Source organism: Felis catus, chromosome F1, assembly GCF_018350175.1.
Source record: "Felis catus isolate Fca126 chromosome F1, F.catus_Fca126_mat1.0, whole genome shotgun sequence".
Taxonomy (NCBI): Eukaryota; Metazoa; Chordata; class Mammalia; order Carnivora; family Felidae; genus Felis; species Felis catus.
This window is the reverse complement of record NC_058384.1, coordinates 13,610,386-13,637,909: the sequence shown is the minus strand read 5'-3', so window position 1 is coordinate 13,637,909 and position 27,524 is coordinate 13,610,386. Positions and strand designations below refer to the sequence as shown.

The 27,524-nt window shown below is 41.7% G+C and overlaps 2 protein-coding genes across 5 annotated transcripts in view; one reads left to right on the top strand and one right to left on the bottom strand.

Annotated features, from left to right (window-relative positions):
* The window catches only part of PRRC2C (proline rich coiled-coil 2C), a 96,976-nt gene extending 86,849 nt beyond the window's left edge, over positions 1–10,127 (bottom strand). For all 4 annotated transcript variants that reach the window (XM_045049203.1, XM_045049205.1, XM_045049204.1 and 1 more), the window contains exon 1: positions 9,994–10,127. The gene's annotated coding sequence lies outside the window, so the exon portion shown is untranslated. The remainder of the gene's footprint in view (positions 1–9,993) is intronic.
* On the top strand, positions 9,500–27,187 carry LOC123382894. The gene is made up of 3 exons (XM_045049206.1): positions 9,500–10,392; positions 22,365–22,842; positions 25,756–27,187. The coding sequence occupies exons 1-2, from the start codon at positions 9,846–9,848 to the stop codon at positions 22,418–22,420; spliced, it is 603 nt and encodes a 200-aa protein (XP_044905141.1). The 5' UTR covers positions 9,500–9,845; the 3' UTR covers positions 22,421–22,842; positions 25,756–27,187.
* Positions 27,188–27,524: the final 337 nt, after the last annotated feature.

Here is a 27,524-nt window from a genome sequence, read left to right as displayed (position 1 = left end):
CTGAAGCTTTTTTTTTTTTTTTTAAATCTGAGCTCTAGAGATGTAAAAACATGAAATTCGGAATAAGAGCTCAGAGCTCAAGTTACCAAAATTTATCAATGAAGAAACAACTTTAAACAAGTAAAAATAACCTATCCAAAACTCCTAGATGGGGAGAGATAGAGCCAAGATTAAGTCGAAGCTTGATGCCAAAAGCCAATGCCCAAGATAACCTCACCACGTGAGAATCATAATTCAATTTTCATTATAACAGAGATAAACATCAAACCTTTAAAATGTAATGATAAGTGTTATTTTAGGCTAAGAGATTCTAAAGACTCAAGTTTTTATTTCCAAATTTACTCCATTACAGTACAGAATAAAATATCAAGGATAAAAAATTATAGTAACAAAATACAGTAATAACTATCAACAAACACATTCCATCTGTTGTAAAAATGTCATTTTGAAGTATAATAACATAACGTAAAAAGTCTAAGAATCAGTATACAAAAGATCGTAAATAAGGGGGGGGGCACTCTGTACAGAATTGTTTCCCCTCTCAGAATTCTTACATTGAAGCCCTAACTCCCAACTTGACAGATGGTATGTGGAGATACAGGGCCTGTGGGAGATAATCAGGGTTGGCTGAGGTGATGAGGGTGGGGCCTCATAACGGAATTAAGCTCTTCCAGGAGGAGACACCAAGGCACTCTCCCAGCCACATGGAGACACACAGCTAGAGGCGGCTGTGTGCGGGGCAGGAAGGGAGACCTCGTCAGAGCCTGATTATGCTTGGTCTTCAGCCTCCAGAACTGTGATAAATTCCCGTTAAGCCATCTAGTCTATGGTACTTTCTCATGGCAGCTGGAGCTGACAAAGACGGGATGTATTAACTCCAGAAGACAGCATTCTGTCTATAAAATTTTAAACTAAATTTTCCACTTAAAATAAAAGGGTCTTGCTCTGGGTAAGAAGTTGAACTAGTCAACTTCTAAGTTCATTTCCATCTCCAATTGTTATAACCACTTAGTGATCCTAAAGTTAGAGTGACATTAAATATTTTTAAGATCACATTTGCAGCTATCATAGAAAAGCTAAGAATACTACCATATGTTGAGTGCCTCTACTACAAATAGCACCACAGCATTAAAAATTGTCATTTTAAAAACAAAGTGTAATATAAATAAATCTGTTGGGAGTTCTAATCAGAATGGTAGAAGGGCTCAGGCTGTTCTTAGAAACTGAAACACGTGAATTAAGTTTCTAGGGCAGAATGCCCTAAGAATTAGAAAAGATACGCAGCTATTGAATCTTCTGTACCACAAATCACTGTTCTAGCAAAGTTATAAATCTGCACATCTACCATTTACTCAATGAAGTGATTCCCAGATCACTCTTTCTGACAACTTATAATATTTTTTAAAGTGCTCATATCACACAACTACTTCTCTTAAAACTGATTTGGTTAAAAAACAAAACTGATTTGGTTTAAATCCCAACTCTAACATTTGGTAGCTAGGTGTTTTCATAGCATAACTGTGGCATATGCATATTATTGGATAAGCATTTCCCTAGTCATTAAATATAATTCTGAACTTTATTTCCTCATCTGTGGGCTATATCCTCTATAGTCTACTGTGAGATTTAATTAACAAAGTGCGTATAAAGCTCTGAAAATGGTGTCTGGCACTTAATAAATGGGTAACAGTGTTTTCAAAACTTACACATTACAAATAAAAACCAAAGCATAAAAGCTTCTTAATTAACTTTTTTGCAAGCAAGTCTGTTGGATGTTATAGGAGAAAAAGAGATGCATTCTCTTAAAGATGTTCATTTGACATCATGAACTATCCTAAACTTCAACGAAATGGCACCATAAGGGTTGAAATTTCAAGTTTAAATTTGTAAGTGTAGAGAACCAGTTAGCACCCCTCCCTGCCAAGCACTGGCTCCACTCCTCCACCATTAAAACGTGTATCTTGAGACATGGAAGCCTACGCATCTTTCTCCTACTAACTTTATTCTTCCCATGTTTCCAATCTGTCATAAATATAACTACACAATAAAAAAATTTTCTGGTCAGGAAACCAAGCAATCAGCACTTGTAGGCTATTACTGACTTTTCTGTTCTGTTCCTCTTCTTCTCTTTCTCCCTTCCTTCCTCTCTCTCTCTCTTCCTTTCTTTAAAATCTCTACACCTATCGTGGGGCTCCAATTCACAACCCCATGTATTAAGAGTCACATGCTCTTCCAACTGAGGCAGCTGGAGGTGCCTAATTTTTAATCCTTATTCAACAGCTCTTTCTTCAGCAGGAGAGATACTTTCTCTCCCCCCAATATCCAGAGTCCAAAGACTCTGGATCTAGGGTTGGGAAATATTTCATCTTTCTACATTCTGTATCCTAATTCTTGATGCAAGCTACATGGCTCCACACATATTAAAACTCACAGAGTGGTACACCAAAAGATCCAATTTTTATCTGAATTTCAAAAACTCATACAACAATATAACCAATCTCTACTCTGTCAAAAGCCTCATTTCAATAACATCTCTTTCCTTTAAAAACAAAATTTCTCAGGGCACTTGGGTGGCTCAGTCGGTTAAGCGTCTGACTTCTGCTCAGGTCATGATCTCAAGGTTCATGAGTTCAAGCCTTGTGTCGGGCTCTGCACTGACAGCTCAGAGCCTGGAGCCTGTTTCTGATTCTGTGTCTCCCTCTCTCTCTGTCCTTCTCCTACTCGTGCTCATGCTTGGTATGTATGTATGTATGTATAAATAAATAAATAAAGCAAACATTAATAAAATTTTAAAATTTTAAAGTAAATGGACTCTTTCATCTTCCTAACCTTCAGAAGTTAATTTTATACCTCCTACATTGTGGCTTCTTCAGTTAAAATCCACATATATAGTCTGTTTCCCAGTTACTGGAAACATTTAATAAGCTACAATACTCACCTTTAAAATACACTGGATAAAGTGGACGAGTACTTGCCCAACTACTTAACCCATCTTAAAAAGTTCTAAGCTTTTTGTTCCTTGGTGACCATTTCTCCAGTCTCCCGATTGTTTTTTATTCTGTTCTAAATGTATCCTGAATAGATCTCCCCAGGACCTTTTCAGAGCATCCACTGGCCTCCACAGGGCCTTTGTGCAAATAGAAAAACATATGCTTCTGGGGAGAAACAGGAACTCCTCTGGGTGAGGTGGTGATGCACGGGGAGAGAGGGGAGGAGTGAAAGCACGATTACCCCTGGGAGGCCTAGCCAGAGCACAGGACTCTGAAAGCAGAGCCTGGAGCAGATTTCAGTCCTTGTTGTCTCCTTCAGCCCAGCACATTTGTGCAGTGCACAAACGGCACAACCACATAAAGCAGCCCTACACTTTCAGATCATTCACTAGGAAAGAGGGAAGAAAGATCAATTATTAACTTCTCAGCCACCCATTCTCCAGCTACATATGCATCCATTCCTTACCTTGCACACTCAAATATTTGGAGGGGATCTCTCAACATCAGAAAACCTATCCTCCCTTTACCTTTTTTAACTTTCTATTTTTCATGGTTCTCTTTTCTGTTTAAGTATGGTGAATGCTCATGTAATATCAAAGAATATTAAATTCAAAAGACACATGGAAACACATTTAATGTGATCTTTGCAACAATCCTCTGAGATAGGTGAAATGGAGATTTTCTTTATTTCACAGATGAATATACAGGTTTCCCCTGCTATGAGAGAGCAAAGCTTTCCTCTGAAACCTTGCGTAAGCTGAAATGGCTACAGCAAGGAAACAATTACCATTAACTCATATGGAAAAATTTTTGTAGCATTCCCAGACCCAACAAATAACCTCTCTTAGGCTTTTCTGATCCCTTAGGAGCCATCCTGCTAACAAATTCACACACACACACACACAAATACAGATGTTGACAAACACAGTTCAAAGCCATGTCCCGATGCTACGTAGTTCCCGAAGGACATTGGTGGCATCACTCTCACTGCCTCTATAATGGCTCACCACTGAATGCTATTGTCACTTTTTGCTTTCTGTAAAAGTGAAAATCTTCTTCAGAATTCTTTCAGGGTGCCTGGGTGGCCCAGTTGGTTAAACGTCCAACCTCGGCTCAGGTCATGATCTCACAGCTCATAGTGAGTTTGAGCCCTGCGACGGGCTCTGTGCTGACAGCTCAGAGCCTGGAGCGTGCTTTAGATTCTGTGTCCCCCTCTCTCTCTAACCCCCCCCCCCCACTTCTACTCTGTCTCTCTCAAAAATAAAAAAAAGTAAAAACAAAGTTCCTCCGGTTAGCAAAAGCGGGTACTAATGTATGTCTTTCATAAAAGCAAAGTGGGATAGTACAAACTTCCAAAAAGCGGGGAATACCTGTACCTAAAATTTGAAGAAGCCATGTTACTTGCCTCTCAAGTTAACAGCAGGCACAAAGGACAAAACGTAGGTGACAAAAGGACTAAAACTAGGTGTTTTAACTCACAGTACAGAGCTCATATTGAGCATTCAAGTCACCTAAAAATCAAGAAGTCTCACTACTTATTCCTCCCTGCTTAACCTTTCACCCTCATTACTCGATCTAAATTCTTTTAGGGTCACCAAAGATCTCTCAGCCAAATCCAAAGGCCACTTATATTTTTCTGAACTCTGCTCCATTTGGCTGTAATAATCCCCTCTTTTAGATTATTCTAAATCCACCCTGATTTCTGTGGTGACTTCCTCACTTATTCATTCTTGCCTTCCTTCTCTTCCCACAGATTGTCTTCGGTATCTTGCTACATTTCAGTCTTAAGCAAATACCTCCACTTTGCAGTTTATAATGGAAATGGTTGCCCCAAGTACATAGTCAAGGCTCTAATTTAGATCTCTTCTCCTGTAATGCTGCCATTCCCTGTGATGAATCCATTCCATCCTAGACTTTCATCACTTCTCGCTTTCATTACTTCTAACTGTTGCCTAATCCTATCCAGCATTCATTTCTTGTTTTTCTTTTCTTTTTTTTTTTATTAAGATTTTTAAGTATTCTCTACACCCAACATGGGGCTCAAACTCACAACCCCGATCAAGAACTGCAAGCTCTACCAACTGAGCCAGCCAGGCTCAGTTTTGTGGTTAGGTCCTGAACAGTGGAATACAAGACTACTAATGGTGTATTAGATGATTTTAAATGGTCTGTAGAGGAATATTTAAAATTATGTTTATTTGGGGGCACCCGGGTGGCTCAGTCAGTTAAGCATCCGCCTCTTGATTTCAGCTCACGTCATGATCTCACAGTTCATAAAATCAACCCCTGAGGTGGGCTCCGTGCTCAATGTGGGGCCTGCTTGGGGTTCTCTCTCACCACCCCTCCCCTGCTCCCCACTTGTTCTCGCTCTCAAAATAAATAAATAAACATTAAAAATAAATAAAAATCAACTTTAAAAAAATGTTTATTTTGAAACATGTTGAAGGGGGGAAAAAACTAACACCAAGTAATCATGTATATTCTTTTAAATTCACTTACTTAGGGGTGCCTGGGCGGCTCAGCTGGATGAGCGTCCAACTTCGGCTCAGGTCATGATCTCAGTTTGTGAGTCCGAGCCCCGCATTGGGCTCTCTGCTGTCAGCACAGAGCCTGCTTGGGATCCTGTCCCCCTCTCGTTCAGCCCCTCCCCCGCTCACTCTCTGTTTCTCTCAAAATAAGTGCACTTAAATAAATTCACTTATTTAAAAGACAGTAACTTGAATTAAAGAAAATATTAAAACAGAAGGTTTGAAGATCTTAAAAGACATGAATGTCTTAAGGTTGGGAAATACTGGCCACTGGGAAATCCATGTTGTATGGAAGTTACACACTTAGGCTCTGGGTCAATGATTCGAATCCCATATACTACTAACTAAGTAACTTTGAAAGAATTACTTAAACCTCTTTAAATCCCAGTTTACTAGTTGTGTAACAAGGACAAAATAATCTACCTCCTAGGCTTACTGTATAGATCGAAAAAGATAATCTACAAAATTACCTTAGCTCAGTGCTTAGCATGGAAAGTGCTCAACAAATATCAGTAATTGCAATTATTCTTTTTTTTTAATTTCTTTTTTAGTATTTGGTTTTTTTTTTCTTTTAGAGAGACAGAGTGCAAGTGGAGGAGGAGCAAAGAGAGAGGTAAACGCAGAATCTGAAGCAGGCTCCATCCAGGCTCTGAGCTGTCTGCACAGGGTCCAACATGGGGCTCAAACTCACGAACAGTGAGATCATGACCTGAGCTGAAGTTGGACGCTCAACCGACTTAGCCACCCAGGCGCCCCAGTAATTGCAATTATTCTTGATCTCTCTTGGCCATCATGCCTTCACTTGTAATCAACTAGGCACCTGATCTATATTACAGAAATGTTCATATATGGATTTTCTGCCCCAAATTTCCCTTTTCTGCTTGTATGTCTTTATTTTTATCTTCTGGTATAAATCCAAAGATCACATGTCAACTTTTAACAGTAATCCTTAAAACCGTGAGCATCTTGGCAGTAGGAACCAAAAGCCATATTCCTCTGACTCACTATGCCTTACAAAATTAAAAGAATCTTTAACGTTTGTTGAATAAATCTAAATTTTAGAAAGGAAAATCGGATGCAAACAAATCTCACAACGCACAGTACATAAACATAAGCTATGTGAAAGCATCTTATGCTATTCTAATGGAGAGGTGGGTGGGGTGGGGGGAGGGAATGACAGGGTACTATTTTGCTCTACTAAGATATCTGTCAGTTGAATCTTAGTTGGTGGGTCTAGTCTTCTATTTTCTAATCTCATTCACTCAATAATAAAACCTAGGTATATGCCAACCACCATACAAGGTGTGGAAGATATGGAAACAGTCTAGTAAAGGAAAACACACTAATATTGGAACACAGGTAAAAAGAAAATTACTACATAATATGCTGTGTAAATAATACCCAAGTGGTTTTTTTTTTTTTATACTAGATGTGCTCCACAAATGTTAACTACATCCCATCCTCCCTTAAGGCAGAGCACCTAGGGGTGAGAACATTATATCACATTGACAGTAATAATTTTATTGCTATCTTGTGTTGACTCTACATATACTAACCATATAAAAGTTTTTGTCTGCCAACTAGACAACTGTTGAAATTCAGTAATTGTTTGATCTGATTTGCCGGCAAACATGTACACACACAGGCCCTAAAACATGACTGGCATTCTGTTAATCTAGAGCAAAATGACGACTAATGTAACTGGTGAAAAGATCAGTTTATATTTAACCTTTCTGGGACTGGGAAAAAACACTACAGAAAATACACTGAAGTTACCCTCTCGAGAATATTTTCACCCACAAAGATGTCCTGACTGACGCATCAAAGGCTTTATTGAGAAATTTAAAATGTTATGACTCAGAAAACTAACATTAATTCTCAAGCTTCTAAACAACAGTTAACAGTTAACATAGACGGAGATAAGCTATCATTGCGTTACCCTATTCATAAACTGATTCTCACTTTGCTGAAAGTGTATTAGTCATAACTCAGTGAGACACAACTTCTGGATCTCCTTCACTGTAAGAACAGGATTTGTACCAATTTGTGTAACATTTTATCAATCATCAATCCTTGTCTTACACAAATTTGGCATAAACAGCATCTGAAACAGAAGTTACTCAACTGGCTTACAAATTGAAGTGGGGGGGGGGCAAGAGGAAACCACTTGGAGGGAGAGGGGGATATAATATAATCTTCAAAGACATTTTACCAATACGGGTGGTGGGGTGGCATTAAGGGTAAGGGAGGGAATGAGTCAGAACTTCTGTATTTTCAGCTGTGCTGAACCCAGGGTTACTGACTGTAGAGCATGAAGAAATCTTTAAGAACAAAATCTAGCATGTAAGTGTAAAAAGAAAGAAAAACTATTTAAATACGCAAAGAATATATACTCCATTCTAAGAATACACAGATTACTTACTGTTTATGCCAATATTCTGCCAGTCTACTATTAGTTGGCCTTTTACTGTATCCTGAGCACAGTAACAAGCCCTTTACACACATGATCTTTGTTAATCCTGCAGCAAAGCTTAGAGGGAAGTACTGTTATCATCACCTCCATTTTACAGATGAGGAAATATTCTACCAACAGTATAGGCCAGATCTCAAAATTTTAAGATTATGTCATACTACCTAGTCAAGGGTTTTAACCAACTGGCCTTTACTAGAAAAGGGGAGAAAAATTAGCTTCTATCCCATCCCCAAAGTAGTTACAACCATTTTTTTTTTAACCTTGCAACACTTTCACCATTGTGTGCAACAATGTTTCTATACTGAAATCATGCAAAAGAAAAAACTAGGTTAACAATGCTACATCTTCAGTTACCACAGTTCCTAAAATTACAAGAAACAGGGAGGCAGTTTGATGGCTTTACAGCATCCCCTTTCGATTTAGACAGTCTGGGTTTGAATCTCTACCGCAACACGGTAACTGCCTGTGACCTTGGTCACATTAATATCTCTGATTTTATCTCATCTGTAAAATGGGGATTATAATAAGAGCACCTCCCTCAAGTACCGGCTGTAAGATGAGAAAAGATAATGTATGTAAAGAGCTCGTTACTGTGCTCAGTACACAGTAAAAGGTCAACTAATGGTGGAGGGAAAACAGCCACATATGTAAGCTCACCAAACCAAAATATACAAGTAAAAAGCCTGCATTCTGACAAGCCCACTATAAAAAATCAAATTACTATTTGACCACACGCCAAAGACAAAATTCAAAGTCAATCCATTCCTAATTTTCCTAGAGGATCAGTGCATTTGAGGTGGGCCAGAAACGATGCTGCAGTGCATCTGACACACACCTAAAAATGGCTCCAGTCGGAGTAGCATCTTAATCACCACCAGAGGAGGTTAAATCTACTTTTTAACAAATGCTGGAGTTAGGCTCGGTGGGCGCTTAAGTATCACGCCACCGTGTTTATTTGCAGGAGGAAGCTATCAAGCACTGGATCAAGAATCCTGATTTTTCTGGTGCATTCCAAAGGAAAACCTTCCAGCACAAGCCGCCTACCGTACAATTCCAAGGACCCTAGCGAGGTATGAATCTACGAGCCTAGGCTGAAGATCGGCCAATGCAGAAACCCGGGCGGCTTCGGGAGCCAGCAAACATCAGGCATGTTGGAAATCTCAAACAAATCTCAGATCAAGTCAAAACAAACATGCATCCCTTTAAAGGAACTAGACGCATTCCTCTCGGGCAAAGGAACAATTTATCAGCGTTCCCATTGGTCCCCATGCCCTTTTCTGCAAGTCCTGAAGTGGGGCCTTTACCGTAACACCAGTAACATTAACGCTATCTCAAAGAGAGACAGCTGCAGAGTGGGATTCACTACGCAGGTCAGGGGATGGCGAGGCCTGGGGAGCGAAATGACTACCAAACCGTCGTCTGGAGTTGGGGCTGCACGTCCCTAGCGGAAGTAGGGTTGGTCCAGATTCCCCCAAGCGCCTCTCACCGAGTCAGGTCTTTAGCCCGGTCTCTCTCACACAGTGCTCGCTGCAAATTCCACCCTAACTACACACGGAAAAGAAGTAGGCAGGAAAGGCCCCAGATGAGCCCTTGAGCTGTTTGGGGGGCGCTTCCCACACATGAGGAAAAAAGCCATTATCCCAAGGACGGGAACCCCCTTCGTTTGGCCGGCTACGCGAGTAATCCCCCCGCGGGGCCTGAGCGGGGACCGGGTGGAAGAGAGAGACCGACGGCTCCGGAACTCCCGCTGCAGACCACATGGGGCGGGTCTGACTCCGGTTTCCCGCTCCGCGACCAGGAGGCCGAGACTTCCCCCAGACACAGACATGATGAGAACCGAAGGGAAAGCGGGGGATGGCTCGACCCCAGGCCGTCTCCCAGCGGCTCCCCAGTCTCTGCCCGCCAGGGCCGGGGTGCGCTCCCACGCCCCAGGCGGCCCCCCGCCAGCCCACCCCGATGGGGCCCGCTTTGATCACAGCTCCTACGCCCTCGCTTTCCTTACCGGCCAGGGCGAGTGTCAAGCGGAGTGTGTCTGCGCACTTCGAGAGTCTCTGCCGCGCTCTGATCGAGGGAAGGGGAAGGGGAGGCGAGGGGTGGGGGGGGATGGAAGGACCACCCGACCGGGGAAGCCGAAGCTGCGGATGGACAAACCGCCAAAGCACTTTCGCTGCTTCCCGAGAGGGAGAGAGCGAGCGAGAAAAAGAAGCAAGATGGCGGCTAGCCAGCCCCTACGTACTACGTCATGCCGCGGCGTACGTAAGGCAAATCTCCGCAAGACCGCCCTCCGGCGCAGAGACGGCCCGATCACGTGAGGCCTCCGTGGCGGCCCAACCCCGGCGGAAGGCGACGGCGCCTCCTGCTGGAAGGAGGGAGTTCCTGCAATCGGGGTTCCCGCCGCGGGGTAAGGATTTGCAGGAGCTCTCTCCAGGAATTCTGGAAGAGGCCACGATGGTACACTGATAGGCCTCAGGGAAGGCAGCACTCTTGTAAGTGGTGGATGCGTGTGTGAATTGGTTCAACCGACAGTCTGGCACTACGTATCAACAGTACATCATGCATAATCTTTAACCTTGGTGTTTGACAGTATCTTGATATTTTCCAGAAATATGAGTCCACAGTATTCATAATACCAAAAGCTGTCCGTTGACAAGAGATAAATAAATGCATTATGATACATCCATATAATGGACTATTCTGAAGCCATTAAATTCAGATTAATACTTAATGATCAGGGAAATGCTTACGCCCTAATATATTTATGCCGTAACTATGCTAGAAACACACACACATACACATATTCATTGAAAAGAATAAAAAACGTACTCTGGATGTTAATAATGGTAATGTGAACAATAGTTTTCTTAGGGCATTCAGATTTTTAAAAAAGATTTTATGTATGCCTTTCTATAATTTCCATATTTTATCATCACAAATCAGTTTTAATGTGTAATGAAAACTTTGTGAGTCATAATATTGTTATGAGACACAAATGATAAATATGTGCACACATACAGTGTATATAGTGTGTGTGTAACTGTATATGGTATTGTGTTAATTTAAGTTTCATAAAGCATTACATATTTTTTTAGGTTTTAGAATAAAACAAAAATATGTTTTGCTAAGTGCTATGTCATATGGGTAAGTTACTTAATATCTCTTTGATTCAGTTTTCTCGTGTAAAATGGAGGCAATACCTACTTCTATCTGTGTCAACTATACTTCAATTAAAAAATACAATAAAATGTTTTAAAAATTAAAAAAAAATTTCTTCCACAAAAAATGAAAATACCTACTTCTCAAGTTTGTGTTATTTACTCACCAAATATGTATTGAGCACCTACTGTCTATGCTAGGTACTGGGATATAAAGGTATAGAACAATTAAGACATTGGCCCTGGGGCACCTGGGTGGCTCAGTGAGTTAAGCGATCGATTCTTGATCTCAGCTCAGGTCTTGATCTCAGCGTGGTGAGTTCAAGCCCTGTGTGGGCTCCTTGCTGGACATGAAGCCTACTTAAAAAAAAAAAAAAAAAAAAAAAAAAAAAGACCTTGGTCCTAGGCAACAGTCTAGTGATACAGATCAAATAATAGGTTTGGATACGTGCAACAAAAGAAACAAACAAGATATCAAGATAAAGAATAACCAGGAAGAAGGGCAGGGGGAATTTATTTTAGAAAGTGTGGTCCCTGAGTACTTTTCTGAAAAGGGGCCACTGAAACTGGGACCTGAATGACAAGTAGAAGCAGTAATGCAAAGAGTAGGTGGAAAAGTGCCCTGGACCAAGTGAACTGCAATTGCAAATGCCCTGATCTGGGAAAGAGTTTGGAATGTTCTAGAAACTAGGAGAGGCGTATGTCTGGAACTTAGTTAAGAGAGTGACAGACACAAACAAGATGAGACTGGAAGGAGAGTCGAAAGCCAGATTCAGAGGAAGCTAGGTTAGGGAGTTCAGAAAGAATGTCACCTAGGAGCAGTGAAAAGCCATTTGGAGGTTTTAAGAAAAGGAGCCACAGGATCTGATTTTACATTTTAAGGAGATCACCAGTAACTGCTGAATGAAGAGTGTGAAAAACAGATTGTGGGGAGGCAAGAAGGGAAGCAAGGAGCTCTACTAGGCAGTAATGAAGTAATTACAGTGGCGAAGAATGATAGTGGTCTGGACTAAGATGGCGGCTGTGAACTTGGAGAGAAGTAGACAGATTTGGCACATATTTTGGAGCAAAAATATACTCGCTTGTGGGAAACGATCACTTCTCCATGTAGGGAAAGAAGAAAAGAATCAATGACAACAGATTGACGGCTTGAGCAACTGGGTGAATGACAGCAGCGTTTATAGAGATCATGGTGTTGGAAGAGGGGAGGAAAACTATTTGGCTGGTAGAGCAATATTAAAAAGAAAAACTGGGGCTGAGCCCATGTAGCTCAGTCAGTTAAGTGTTCGACTCTTAATTTCAGTTCAGGTCAGGATCTCACGGTTTGTGGGTTGGAGCCTCAAATCAGGCTCCTGGTGGAGCTTGATCCCAGAGATTGTCTCCCTCTCTCTCTGCCCCTCCCCTGCTCGCGTGTATGAGTGCACGCACATGCACACATGCACACACATGCTCTCTCTCTCTTTCTCTCATTCAAAATAAATAAATAAACAAAAAAAAACAAATAAATAAAAATTTTTTTTAATTTAAAAAGAAAAATTGGAAAGGGGCACCTGGGTGGCTCAATCGATTAAGCGTCCAACTTCAGCTCAGGTCATGATCTCGCAGTTGATGAGTTCAGGCCCCGCATTGGGATCTGTGCTGACAGCTTGGAGCTCGGAGCCTGCTTTGGATTCTGTGTATCCCTCTCTCACTGCCCCTCTGTCACTCTCACTCTCTCACACTCGAACATGAATAAACATTCAAGAAAGAAAGAAAGAAAGAAAGAAAGAAAGAAAGAAAGAAAGAAAGAAAGAAAGAAAGAAAAGGAAAGAAAGAAAGAGAAAGAAAGAAAGATTGGGAAAGATTAAATTTTGGACATATTATTAAATTTGAGGTGTTCATGTAATGTCCAACTGTGGATCAAATATGCAGTTGACACGCATATCTAGAGAGCTCAGGGGGGAAGTCAGCATCGGAGAGAGAGAGTTGAGTCTCACAGACATGGGGTTCATACTTGTACACATGTATTTCATAGACATGTGTTTAAAGTGGTGGAAGCAAGTCAGATCCCCTAGGGAGAGAGTAGGGAAAGAAGGAAAAATGACCAGCTCTACGGAACAGCAATATGTAAAGGTCAGGTGGAGGCAGAGAACTTAGAAAAGAAAACTGGGGAGAAGCCAGAGAACTGGAAAACCTGAAGATGATGATGTCATAGAAGCCAAGAGAGGAGAGGATTACAAGATGGCGTGAGCACTCACATATGTTAAATGCTGCTGAGAAGTCAACTCATATGAAGAAGGAGCCAGAAGTATCCGCTGGGTTTGGCAACATGGAGGTTACTGGTATCTTTTACAAGAAGTTTTGGTGGAGTTAATGAGGCCAGAAAGTCATAAGATAGTGAGCTGAAAAGGACATAGATGCCGAGAGAGTGGAGACTACGGATAAGCAATTATTTCCAGAACTTGAACTTTGCCATAACAGAAAAACAACTATAACTGGAGGGAATGTGGAGTAAAAAGAGACATTAAAAAAAAAGTTTTTTAAGTTTATTTACCCATTCTGAGACAGAGAGAGCGAGCGGGGGAGGGGCAGAGAGACAGGAAGAGAGAATCAGAATTCTCTGTTCAGCTCTTTGGTATAGCTACTGAGAAAATAGATTCACCAATGCTGGGTTTGACTAGGCAAGTATGAGGTAGGGAAGTGATCATATTGAATTTGAACATATAGTGGGTGTGTGGTAAATGGAAACTTGTGTCCACTTTATGAATTACATATGGTGTATTTTAAATTCAAAAATTCCCTGCCACTTCTCCTGGTCTGAGCTGTCTTCCCCACCAATATGGTCAAGGAATTGTCACTGTAGCAATGTTAGAATAAAATAATAAACAGGGGTAAATCACAAGCACACCCCTCCATTGATATCAACGGTCCTTTGAAATGGAAAAGTTTGGCTGATAATATGCCCATTGCTGGGGGAAGGCCTACTGACTGTCCCCAAGAGGACAGGGAAGCCTTACCTCGGTGAATTTTTCCCAACCCTCCAGGATCCGGCCTAGAGTACTTTAGTCTCAGAAAAACGTTTCTTCAGCAACATAAAACAGCTTCAGCCATCAGATGAATTTACATTAACCAAGGTCATGAGAATGATACATAGATCCAGAATATTAATTTATTTTCAATGTATATACCTGAAGACTCAAGACTGCAAAGCCAGTGAATTGTCTATGTAGACAAACCTACTCAGGAAACCTAAGGCATTATCAATCAGAAGGCTGCTTGATGGGCACAGATTCAGAACAAGTAGGGTTATGCGTATAGATTATTCTTGATTCACCTATCTGCATGACAGGATGATTTTGTCCCAAAGATGGAAATACTTAATTTCCAATGGTTGCAACTTTCTACATTGATCTCCAATACAGTAGGGACATCCTGGCATGCTATTGATTTGAGCTGCTTCTCCCCTTGACAGCACTTGGATGGGCACTGGCCCCGAAGTGCCTTGGATGCTTCTTTCTCTGTTTCAATGGCTACTCAAACCTCTTAGCAATATTCTTTCAATAAAAATCAAGTTACAGTCAGGTCAGGCCAGTTTGTGTTTTAAAGGTGACTTTGCTTACTTCTGGTCTTATCCATTGTGTGTCATCTTAAAGTTTAGCTCTCAGTCTCTTCTGTCTCTTCCGTCTTCTGTCTCTTACTTCCAATATCTTGGGGGAAGAGTCTTCTGTCTTCTGTCTCTTACTTCCAATATCTTGGGGAAAATCTGACTGAAATCTCTAGGTATTGGTACAATGTCCAAAGCCAAATAATATTCTTTTAAAATGTGTTTTGTTTTGGGAGTGCCTGGGTGGCTCAGTTGGTTAAGTTGGTTAAGTGTCCGACTTTGGTTCAGGTCATGATCTCACAGTTCATGAGTTCGAGCCCCACGTTGGGCTCTGTGCTGAAGGCTCAGAGCCTGGAGCCTTCTTCAGATTCTGGGTCGCCCTCTCTCTGCCCCTTCCCCTGCTCACGTTCTCTCTCTCTCTCTCTCTCTCTCTCTCTCTCTCTCTCTCTCTCAAAAATAAACATTGAAAACAATTTTTATGTACTTTGTTTTGAATTATTCACATTTCTCCTAACGCCCCTTCAGCATAGGTAAATTTGTCATAATGGAAATGTTCTCATGACAGACTGAATGAAAACTTGTCATTTAATTTCCAGTTTTGATTTGTAAAAATTAATTTGGGGGCTACATGATCAAATTGCCAATTGATGGTATGCAACCAAGCAAACTGTTTCTTACTCAAAACAAATTGTCCAAACAATGTGACCTATTTCCTTTGTGATTGCCCAAGTCTTATTTGCTAATGTTTTTATTGAGTTTCTACCCTTGTCATTGAGATTGATTCTATAAACCTAGAGGCACTGAAGATTTATGAGATGTTTGGTAAAAAATAAAAGAATCAATGACCATATCATGCTTTATTGGTAGTAGTGTTTCCTAAAGTTTTGCGTGCACATGACAATTTTGGTTTCTTTTCACCAATGGTCCAGCATATCATCTAGTAAAACTGTGAAACATTATAATCCTGATGTAATGAAAGCTATAGTAATGTAATCTCATTTTTTTTAACTTCAATAGATATTGAACTTTGTCAGTAAAGAAAAATATTGTCAGTGCCTCAAAAAATTACCTTTTGTCAACTTGTAAAAGGTTATATGCTAAATAGAGTATATATGTCATATATAAAATATTGCATTAAATGTAAACTGGAATAAATATTTTTGTTTTGTTATCAGTCTATTTTTTGAGGGGAGCGGGGCAAAGGGAGAGGGGAAAAAAGAGAGAGAGAGAAAGAGAGAGAGAGAGAGAGAGAGAGAGAGAGAGAGAGAGAATCTTAATCAGGCTCCATGCTCATTGTGGAGCCTGACACGAGGCTCGATCTCATAACACTCAGACCACAACCTGAGCCTAAATCAAGTCATATGCTCAACCGACTGAACTAACCAAGCACCCCAGTCTATTTTTTTTTAATTTACTTTTTTTTTTAGTAATCTCTACACCCAACATGGGGCTCAAACTCATGATCCCAAGATCAAGAGTTGCATGCTCTAACGACTGAGCCAGCCGGGCACCCCTATCAGTCTTTTATTATTATTAATTGGCTCAACCAACCCTTCTTATAATGGAATAAAAGTACAATCTGGTTAAAAGTGTTATTCATTTATCACAAGTCCTTTGTTAATGAAATTTGAATTAACTGGAACATGCTGTCCACCTGAAATTTCCCCAGATTTTTCTTAGCTAAGAGAAGAAACTAAATTCTTGGAGCAGTGGACCCTTCAGGAAGGTATAGTGTTGTTAACGAACACAGAACAATATTTGGGAGCACAGGGAAGAAGGGAGGGAAAGTGAAAGGAGATAGAGAGAACAGACCTGCCGAGCTCACAGTTTTGCCTGAGGCTGGAATTTCACCCAAGTCAGGAAGTGAGTAATGATAAGGGACAAGAATCTAGAGACAAATGGGAAAGAGCGTGGGTCTAGGGAATGTAGAGCAGAAAAGGTTAAAAAGGAAAGTAGCCAGGGGGCAACTGAAGATAGAGAATAGGGGATGTCTTAACTTGTTAGCCCAGAAAATAGAAACTTGACATCTTGCTGATGGATATACAGTGCTCAATAATTACCTCTAAAATTGTAACACTGGCAGCTGCTTGTAGCATTTCTCAAAGTATAAGTCACCTTTTTCCCCTGCCCAACCAATTGTATATACAGTGTACAAATGAGGGGCTCCTGGGTGGCTCAGTCTGACTTGGTTCAGACCATGATCTTGCGGTTTGTGAGTTAAAGCCCCGCACCAGGTTCTGTGCTGACAGCTCAGAGCCTGGAGCCTGCTTCGAATTGTGTGTCCCTCTCTGCCCCTCCTCTGCTCACACTCTGTCTCTCTCTCTCTCTCAAAAATAAATAGACATTAAACAAAGTTTATAATATATAAATGAAACCACACAGTTTCAAATGTTTTATTGCTCCATAGTAATTAAGAGAAGTGATATGGATAGTACATTTCTTTGTTAGCACTGGGACGAAGTATTTGTTTGCTTTATTTTTAATCGACGCATAGTTTCACACACAATATTATATTAGTTTCAGGTGTACAATATAGCAATTCAACATTCATATATATTATGAAATGCTCACCTTGATAAGTGGAGTTGCTACCTGTCACCATACACAAGTATTACAATATTATTTATTCTATTCCTAATGCTGTACTTTTCATCACAGTGATTTACTTATTTTATAACTGGAAGATTATACCTCTTAATCCCCTTCATCTATTTTGCCCATCCCCCTACCCCGCCTCCCCTCTGGCAACCACCAGTTTGTTCTCTCTATTTATGAGTCTGTTTCTGGTTGTTTGTTAGTTTTGTGGATTCCATGCGTAAGTTAAATCACATGGTATTTGTCTTTCTGTGTCTGACTCATTTCATTTAACATAATGCCCTCTAGGTCCATCCGTGTCATGGATGGCAAGATTTCATTCTTTTTATATGGCTGAGTAGTATTCCATTATATGTATGTATGTATGTATGTACGTATGCACACATGCAGACCCCTCCCCCCCACATCTTTTCCATTCATCTATCGATGGACACTTAGATTGCTTCCATATCTTGACTATTGTAATTCTTCACTTTTAGGCTTCTTACAGAAAAGAGACTTCCATGTGTTACAAAGTATCTGCCACCCATGCCTTGGTCAGGGTTTGTTTCTTTGTATTCTCCGTTCTTATTTCTGCTGGGTTTAATTAAACGGTGATTTCAGAATTATTTGAGTTGCTGAGTCTCAGTGAGATGATTGCTTCAAGTGGGAATTCATAGTACAATACTCCAGGGATTGGAGTTAACCTTAAGGGAAGAGTCATAATAGGAAGAAGAAAGAAGAGGAACAGTGATTGAAAGAATTGAGAAAAAGCTTCCAAAGTACTTAACAGGCTGGGTATATCGCAGTGAAATGAACCTCTCTTCATTTCAGTCAGTATTGCCCATGTGAAATTTTTAATTCAAAAGTCTTAATCATTGTAATGATTAATAAAATTGTGCTACCTTTTAGGCTACGTGTAACCAGGACACTTGTCCAACTTAGAGAAGATGCTGACAGGGTAGGCGATCAATCATTCCAGTTTACATGAAACTGTCATGGTTTTATTTATTCATTTTTAAGTTTTTTATTTATTTTGAGAGAGAGAGAGAACACAAGCTAGGGAGAGGCAGAGAGAAAGGGAGAAAGAGAATCCCAAGCAGGCTCCACACTGTCAGCACAGAATTTGACGTGGGGCTTGATCTCCCGCGAACAGTGAGATCATGACCTGAGCCGAAAATCAAGAGTCGGATGCTCAACCAACTGACCACCCATGTGCCCCAAGACTGTCATGATTTTAGTCCTGAAGATCCCATGACCCAGTACACTTCTCAGCCTGGGGCAAATAGGACAGTTGGTCACCTTCTGCTAGCTACAAGGAAGTGGACGCAAGGATCTTAATTCCAAGCTTCTTCCACATTGAAATCTCCGTTGGGTCCCTATTATCTGCCTGAGAAGATATCCTTACTGGAGACCACTAACAGGAATGGAGCCTTGTCTGAGACCAGAGAAGATTCTTTTAATCCTGGGGGTTCGTGAAGCGGCAGAAAACTCGGAAGTTAGTCCTGAAGAGCCCCCTGGCAACAAGTGGACACATCATCCTTGTGGTGCTCACCTGGTTGTCATGGGTACATTAACTCTTTCTATCCTGTTCCAGCTGCCAGTTATCTAATGCTTACGGGGGCCAGCCGCGTGCTAAGTCCTTTCCATTGCACACATCATGTAACCTGGCAAACTGCAATACAGATTATAAACCTGAAGTTCCAAGAGGTGAAATGGCTCGCTTGGAGCTCCCGGTGCCCATCAGCGCAGAGCTGGTGTTTGTACTGAGGTCTAACTTTGAACAAAGCTGATGCCCTCATCCACTCTGCCGTCTCCCACATTGCCTGAAAACTGCATGTTCTCTCTGACCTTTCATTTAAGGTCTCTATCTCTTCATCACTTGCTCTATGACCCGGAGGTTTGGTGACTGATGCTGTCGACTAGACCAGGCTCTTTCACATGGAGCATCGTACTCCGTGACCGGTGCTGGTGGAATCTCCCTCTACTCAGGGGCAGAGGGTGATTTCAAGTGATTCTTTAAAAACCACAAAAAGAACAAGCATGAACCAATACTACGCGTTGGTACAAGATCAATAACAAAGGCAAGAAACCCTGTTGCTAGAGTACTGATTTAGAAAGTGAGCTAAGTCACTGTTCTTAAAATTCCAGTTGAATTGACAATTCAGCAAGGCATTAATTATTTATCTAATTTTATCAGTGCTATGAAGTGAGGACATAATGGGAAAGCATTGAAGCTTACATAGTACCATGCAAACATAAATTCTAGTTATTAGCTTGGCGTTTTGAGCTTTATCCAAGGTCAAAGGATAAGAGAAAATTTGGTCTCAGCATCATGATTTTTTTTCAGCACCCCAAGTTGCAAAAGGTAAGCTCTCCCCAGAAACAGGGGAAAAAGATATCTTTAGTGAGCTGCAGCCTGCTGCGTCTTCTTTAGCAGTGTGACCTCTGAGCCAATCAGCCAGACCCCGGTACTAGTTGAGGTTTTCAGAGCTTAGTAGGAAGAAAGGCATTGTTAACAAATCATAACTATTATCATCTTATACTAGAAAAAAATTTTCTCAAGTCACCCTAGAAGGAATTTGGCTTTAAAGAATTGGCATCAATGGGGCCCCTGGGTGCCAACTTCAACTGGGGTCATGATCTCAAGGTCGGTGGGTTCCAGCCTCATGTCGGGTTCGTGCTGAGAGCTCAGAGCCTGGAGCCTGCTTTGGATGCTGTGTCTCATTCTCTCTCTGCCCCTACCCCACTTGTGCTCTGTCTCTCTCTGTCTCTCAAAAATAAATGTAAAAAATTTTTTAAAGAATTGGCATCAAGGGCACCTGGGTGTCTCAGTCAGTTGAGGGTCCGAGTTCAGCTCAGGTCGTGATCTCACAGTCTGTGAGTTCGAGCCCTGCCTCAGGCTCTGTGCTGACAGCTCAGAGCCTGGAGCCTGCTTTCAGATCCTGTGTCTCCCTCTCTCTCTGCCCCTCCCACCACTGCCCCCCTCCCCCATGCGCTGTCTCTCTCTGTCTCTGAAAAATGAATAAACCTTAAAAAATAAAAAATAAAAAAAAAAAGAACTGGCATCAATCTTAGAAGTAAGCATTGCATAGAAATTTATTAGGTCACAGAAGTGACCTAGTGACAGGGAAGAGTGCACCTTTTTCTAAGTGGATCACAGAAAATAAATGGAATAGGAATTCTTTTCTTTTTTGGAATAAGAATCTTTTTTCAAAGCTTTTTTTATTTTTTGAGAGAGAGAGGGAGCGTGAGTGGGGAAGGGACAGAGGGAGAGGAAGAGAGAGAATCCTAAACAGACTCCACACCCAGCAAGGAGTCCCACGTGGGGCTCAGATCTCACAACTGTGAGATCATGACCTGAGCTGAAGTCAAGAGTCTGACACTTAACCTACTGAGCTGCTCAGGCACCCCTGGAATAGCAATTCTTTTTAATTTTTTTTTAATGTTTATTTATTTTTGAGAGAGAGAGAGAGACAGAGCTCAAGCAGGGTAGGGGAAGAGAGAGAGGGAGACACAGAATCCAAAGCAGGTTCCAGGCTCTGAGCTCTCAGCACAGAGTCTTACACGGGGCTTGAACCCACAGACTGCGAGATCATGACCTGAGCCAATTTGGACCCTCAACCGACTGAGCCACCCAGGCACCCCTGGAATAGCAATTCTTAATGCATTACTCAAATTGTGTATTTGCTATTTGTAAACATCATGTCATATATCATAAGTCTGCATTATTTTATTTTATTTTATATGTTTTTTTATTGTTTTTGAGAGAGAGAGAGAGGAGGAGGAGGAGGAGGAGGGGCAGAGAGAGAGGGAGGCAGAGAATCTAAAGCAGGTTCCTTGCTGTCAGCACAGAGCCTGACCCGAAGCTCCATCTCACGAACCAAGAGATCATGACCTGGGCTGAAATCAAGAGTAGGACGCTTAACCGACTGAGCCATCCAGGTGCCCCAACTGCCTTTGAATAAAGACAAAAATCTTTCTCTGAAGGCTTGGTTTGATCCCCCACTCACCTTTCCACCTTCCTCTGGCTGGCCTCTCTATTTCTAGCCAGGGAGGACTGGATTTTCACCAAGTTTTGTGTTGCCTTGCCCCTCTTCTTCAGGGCCTTTGCCCATGCTTTGTCCTTTCTTTCTACTACTCTTTTCTCTGTTTTTACCCCTGCTTTTACAAATATTCTTCACTGTGAATGAATATTTTATTTATTTTTTAATTAAAAAATTTTTTAAATGCGTATTTATTTTTGAGAGAGACAGAGACAGAGACAGAGACAGAGACACAGGGCACAAGCAGGGCAGGGACAAAGAGACAGAGATGCAGAATTTGAAGCAGGCTCCAGGCTCTTAGCTGTCAGCACAGAGCCCAACGCGGGCGGGACTCAAACTCACGAACTGCGAGATCATGATCTGAGCTGAACTCAGATGTTCAACCGACTGAGCCACCAAGGCGCCCCTGTGAATGAATATTTTAAATAATTACTAATAAATGGTTATTCTTACTTTTTGTCAGGTTCTATGCTTTGTATACATTGTATCTCTTCACCCTTACAAACCTATAATTGGTATTATTGTCATCATTTTGCAGGTAAGGAACTATGACTCACCCCAAATCAAGCAGGTATGAAGTGAAGTTGTTCAGTTTAGGATTCATTTGCTGCTGAATCCTTAGACCAAGATAAATTCCCGGTTCCAGCCTCCTGGGAAACAGCCTCCAGTTTTCCTATAGAATATACATTGCATTCACTATTAAAGTCTGGTTTCCCAATTAAACCGGAAGCTGTATGAAGACAGAGACCATGTGTGGCATGCATCTATGCCGGTGCATAGTAGATGTTTATTACATATTTTTTTTTCTTATTACATACCTCTTGAGTGGGTATTGAACGGCTAGAAATCTCCACTTGCACTTTGTGTAGTATTTTAGCAGCGAAAGATTGGATTCCGGAGTCAAAAGGGAAGTTCAAGTCTAAACACAGCCAATATACGACCACGAGCTGGTATTTAACCTCTGTGAACCTCAATTTCTTCACCCGTGAAACAAAGATAATACTTTCCCCTCTTACAGAATTGTTCTCAGGAATGAATAAGATGATGTCGAGAAGTTCCCACCGCAGGGTGTGACACGTTCTTTCGTCTTTCCAACTTTGAATGCGAAGTATTCAAGTGCAAGTATCAAACCTTGTCATCATTTTGTGTGTGTGGCATAAGTAAAGTATACAGTAGATAGCCGATAAGTAGTTACATTGAATGCCAGGAGGTATTTCTGGGGGCTAGCTGGGGTTTAAGATTTTAGTTTACTTACTTCACAAGTCAAGGGGTAAATAAAGCAAAGTTTTCTAATCACTGTCACTGTTTCGCAGTTGCGTGAGATTGTTGCTGTGTTCACAGGGTGGAATTGGACTGCGATCAGAGTGACTCTCCATCTATCTAGGCCAGACAATGCAAGATACTTACAAGGTACATGGAAGATACAGAGACCTGTAGACGGTGGAAGGGGTCAGAATTCATGGAGTTGCCAATTTCCACAGTTTGGACCTTAGAAGGTACATGAAAGATACAGAGATCTACAGACGGTGGGTGGGGTCAGAATTCACAGAGTTGCCAATTTCCAGTTTGGTCTCATTTACTTATTCATTCATTAATCAAACAATTATATGAAACTACTATATGTGGAGTGCCCCTCTAGGTACTCTGGGCAATGATTCTTACACACTTGCTGGCCCCAGAATAAACTCCTGAGGGATTGTTAAGATTATAGGTTCTTGGGACACCTGGCTGGCTCAGTTAATAGAGCATGTGATTCTTGATCTCAGGGTCATGAGTTCAAGCTCCATGTTGGGCATGCAGCCTACTTAAAAAAAAAAAAAAAAATACACACACACACACACACACACACACACACAGATTCTTGGGTCTCACTTGGGGTTTCTTTTTATTTTGAGAGAGACAGAGACAGTGTGAGTGGGGGAAGGGCAGGGAGAGAGAGAATCTCAAGCAGGCTTTGTACCATCAGCGTAGAGCCTGACAAAGGGTTTGAGCCCATGAAGCCTTGAGATCATGACCTGAGCTCAAACAAGAGTCAGATGCTTAACCGACTGAGTCATCCAGACGCCCCTCATTTGGAGTTCTTTTTTTTTTTTTTTTTCTTCACTTGGAGTTTCTGAGAAAGGTCTGGGATTGTCCTGGGGACCTGTGTTTAAAAAAAAAAAAAACTCTTGGGGGTGCCTGGGTGGCTCAGTCAGTTGAGCGTCTGACTTTGGCTCAGGTCATGATCTCATGGTTCATGGGTTCAAGCCCTGCATCAGGATCTGTGCACAGAGCCTGCTTCAGATCCTCAATCTCTCTTTCTCTCTCTGCCCTTCCCCCCTTAAACAAACAAACAACTCTTGATGTGATACCCACGCACTGTTCTGGGAAAGCAAACATAGTGAAGGCACTGTTTCTTCTTCTTCTTCTTTTTTTTTTTTTAACTTAACTTATTTGAGAGCATGAGCACCAGTGGGGAGGGGCAGGGAGAGAGAAGAAGTGAGAGAGAATCCCAAGCAGGCTCCACGCTGTCAGCACAGAGCCGGTCGCGGGGCTCGAACTCATCACGGACCCTTGAGATCATGACCTCAGCCCAAGTGGAACTTAACGACTGAGCCACCCAAGCGCCCCCTGAAGGCACTGTTTCTATTCGCAAAGAAGCCTGGGGGAGGGACATAGTTAATGAGGAAAACTTAATCCGGTCACATTGTTACCAAACAATCCATCTTGGCAGCTAACTCAGGAAACGGGTGAACCCCGCGGGCGCTTCGGGGGCCCGCGGGCGCTTCGGGGGCCAACGGCTCCATCCCGGAGAATCCCGACGGGGCTGGACGAATCGAAAGCACAGCCCCTGGCTGGGTTCGCCAACACTTGCTGAACAAACTTGTCACAAAGAGAAGCCAGTAACTCAAGAGATGAGGGCTTGGGAAAGAGAATGGGAGAAATTTATTTCGGGGGCCAGCAGCAGGGGGAGGCCGCAGGCTCAAGGCTTAACCGTCAAGATGGACATCTGAGGGTTTGACAGAGAGAAGTTCAGGGGGGGTACGTGCGAGAGAGCAGGCAGAGAGCATGAGCTCACTGGTGGGGGTTGGGATGTGTTCAGGGAATGGGAGGGATGGTGGGGTGTGGTCTTCTAGGCCTCCTGTGGCGATCAGGGCTTTTCTAGTCTGGCAGCTGGAATGTTCTGCGCCTTGCAAAACATCTCCGTCAATGCCTCAAGAAAGTGCGATAAGGAATAAGCACAAAGGGTTTTAGTTAGCTAAGCATGAGTTAAGCAGTCTAGTCTATTTCTGGTTTTAACTGTTGGGGTCTATGGTGGAGCAAGAGGGCGCACTGACAACATCCGGGTTTTTTTTTTTTTTTTTTTTTTTTTTTTTTTGGTTTTGTTTTGGTGGTGGTGGTGGTGGTGGTTTGATTCTGGTTCTGGGTAATATGAATTTATTTGCCCATATCATCCCTGTTGCAATCTAGCCTAAGGCTTCATAGAAAGGGTCCAGCGACATTGTTTTATTCATGTTTCCATTGTTGGGGTTGAAAACGTACTGGAACGTGTGGGCTGATAGAATGAGCCAGCATACAAGTTGGTAGGAATTTAGAAGCATACATGATAAAATAAACTCTACTTAGGTCTAGTAAATTCCAGGCCAGGAAAAGATGAGATAGAATTATCTGAAGAGGGAGGACCTCCTTACCAACCAGGCTAACTATCTAGAGGAGTCAGCACTTTGCTGTGTAAACATATTGATCAGTGTCTTTCTATCAATATCTAGAAAATGCCCCATTACCAGAAATGTGCCCATTCTCACCCACCCTGTGGCCTGTCCTCCGGCTCCCCAAAAGTTGGTAATGGGAGCGAAGGAGGGGTGCTGGATGTCTTCACCCACACAAACACAAATTCAGCATGAACCCTGAATAGGAGCTTATAGATTTGGTACCGCAGAAAATGCACTGAGTGCAGAAGGAAGGTACGTGTAAGAAAAAGCATTTCTCCTACTCAGTTCCAGGATGTGGAAGAATACGTATCCCTTGCATTTTCCATAATCAGGAATTTCATGGTTGCTATGTTGGAAAAGTTTGGTTCCAACATTAAAACCAATCAAATATTACTGAGTACCTGCTGTGTATGGCAGGGTCTTTATGCCAATAGAAGAAAAACACTGTTGCTTTGACTGTGTTTACTTAGAGCCCAACATTTTACAAGCTATGTCAAAATCCCTGTGATTAGCGTCTGCTTTGACATGGAGGTATTAAGAAGAGAACTGCGGCCCAAGGTGAAGTCACTTGCCCTCAGGACAGCAAACCAAGACTTAATTGCAGTTTCAAGCTCTCCAGGGGTGGAGTTTTAAGACCATCAGTCTGGAATTTTTCTGGTCGGCACCAATGAGGTAATCTATCACGTATGCTCTCTCCCCACCCCACCCCTACCAAAGGAAGAAGAAGTAATCTGCATGATAAGACCCCTGCCCTGCTCCTTGAGGGAAGATGCACAGGCCTGAACTCTCAGAACTCTGCCCCACCTTCCTTCCTATAAAAACCTTCAGATACAACTCTCTGCTACTTGCTAGGTGAGAAGCTCCCCACACTGGAGCTGCTTAGCAAAACCCATTAGGTCTTGGAATTTAGTTGGTTGAATTTTATTTTTTTTAAAAGGGAGTAATTGTGGCCTGTCACCCAATTGCTGTTTATTTGTGTGTGTGTGTGTGTGTGTGTGATATTTGAATTTCTGGCCGTGAGTCTTTGGGGGCTGTTTTGTACTACCTCTGCGTGGCAGATAGTTGAGTCATAGGATACACTTTTTATTAGAGAGGGACCGAGGGAGAGAGAGAATCCTAAACAGGTTCCACACTCAATGTGGAGCCCGATGTGGGGCCCCATCCCATGACCCTAAGATCGTGACCTGAGCTGAAATCAAGAGTCGGACGCTCAACCGGCTGAGCCACCCAGGCACCCCCATAGGATACACTATTAACATAGGGCTTTTGAAGTAACTAAGCCTCATGGCTTGTCATGGATGCAGGGTCTGACAATCACCCTACTTTAGCTTTAAATTTATCTTTTGTAAAATTTTCCATAATTGCCCTAAAAATGCTTTTTTTTCCCCTGAAAAAAATATGATTAAATATATTAAGCTCATGTTGAATTAAAATATCAGGAAGAAATGGATAACTAAAAATAACAGGATATGATTAATGGTTTTGATTCATAGCCTATTTTTATCCTTTTCTGGAATCTGAGTGTCCAGATTTGTATTTGCAGAGCAGTACAGGAAACACTGAGATTGGAACATTTGGTTTTGAAATTCTCTTCTTTTGCATTCTTAACTTTGGGGAAAGACTATCACTTGAGAATTTGATCCATTAGTGAATACTAATAGAGTGGTTTTTCCTGGACTAGATGTTAGCCTATGTAAGAATTCATTGTTAATTTTACAGGGTGTGATGATGTTGTTGTGGTTATGTTGTTTAAAAACCCTCATCTCTTAGAGATATACATAGAAATATTTATAGATAAAATGATATACACCTTGGTTTCACTTTAAAAATATTCCAGCCGAGGGGCTCCTGGCTGGCTCTTGATCTTGGGTCCTGAGCTCAAGGACCTGGGTCCTTGATCTTGGGTCCTGAGCTCAAGGATGTTGGGTGTGGAGCTTACTTAAAAAATTTTAAAAAAATATTCTGGCCAAACAAAACAAAGCAAGAAGAAAATGGAGAAGTATATGTAATAAGAACGGCACAATGTTCTTCATACCTGTCAGAGTGGCTAAAATCAACAACACAAGAAACAGGTATTGGCAAGGATGTGGAGAAAAAGGAAACCTCGCGCATCGTTGGTGGGAATGCAAACTGGTGCAGCCACTGTGGAAAACAGGATGGAGTTTCCTGAGTAAGGTAAAAACAGAAATACCCTACCATCCAGCAATTGCACTATTGGGTATTTATTTACCCAAAGAATACACAAGCTCTAATTCAAAGAGATACATGCGTCCCTATGTTTATAACAGTATTGCTTACAATAGCCAAGATATGGAAGCAGCCCAAGTGTCCATCCATAGATGAATGGATAAAGAAGATGTGGTACATATGTATAATGGAATATTACTCAGCCATACAAAGAATGAAATCTTACTATTTGCAACGACACGGTTGGAACTAGAGAGTATAATGCTAAACAAAATGAGGCAGTCAGAGAAAGACAAATG

Coding starts and splice junctions, on each gene's coding strand:
- LOC123382894 (XM_045049206.1), top strand. CDS start 9,846: ATGGCTCGACCCCAGGCCGTCTCCCAGCGGCTCCCCAGTCTCTGCCCG. Junction 10,393..22,364: donor ATCGGGGTTCCCGCCGCGGG/GTAAGGATTTGC, acceptor CCCCTCTTACAG/AATTGTTCTCAGGAATGAAT.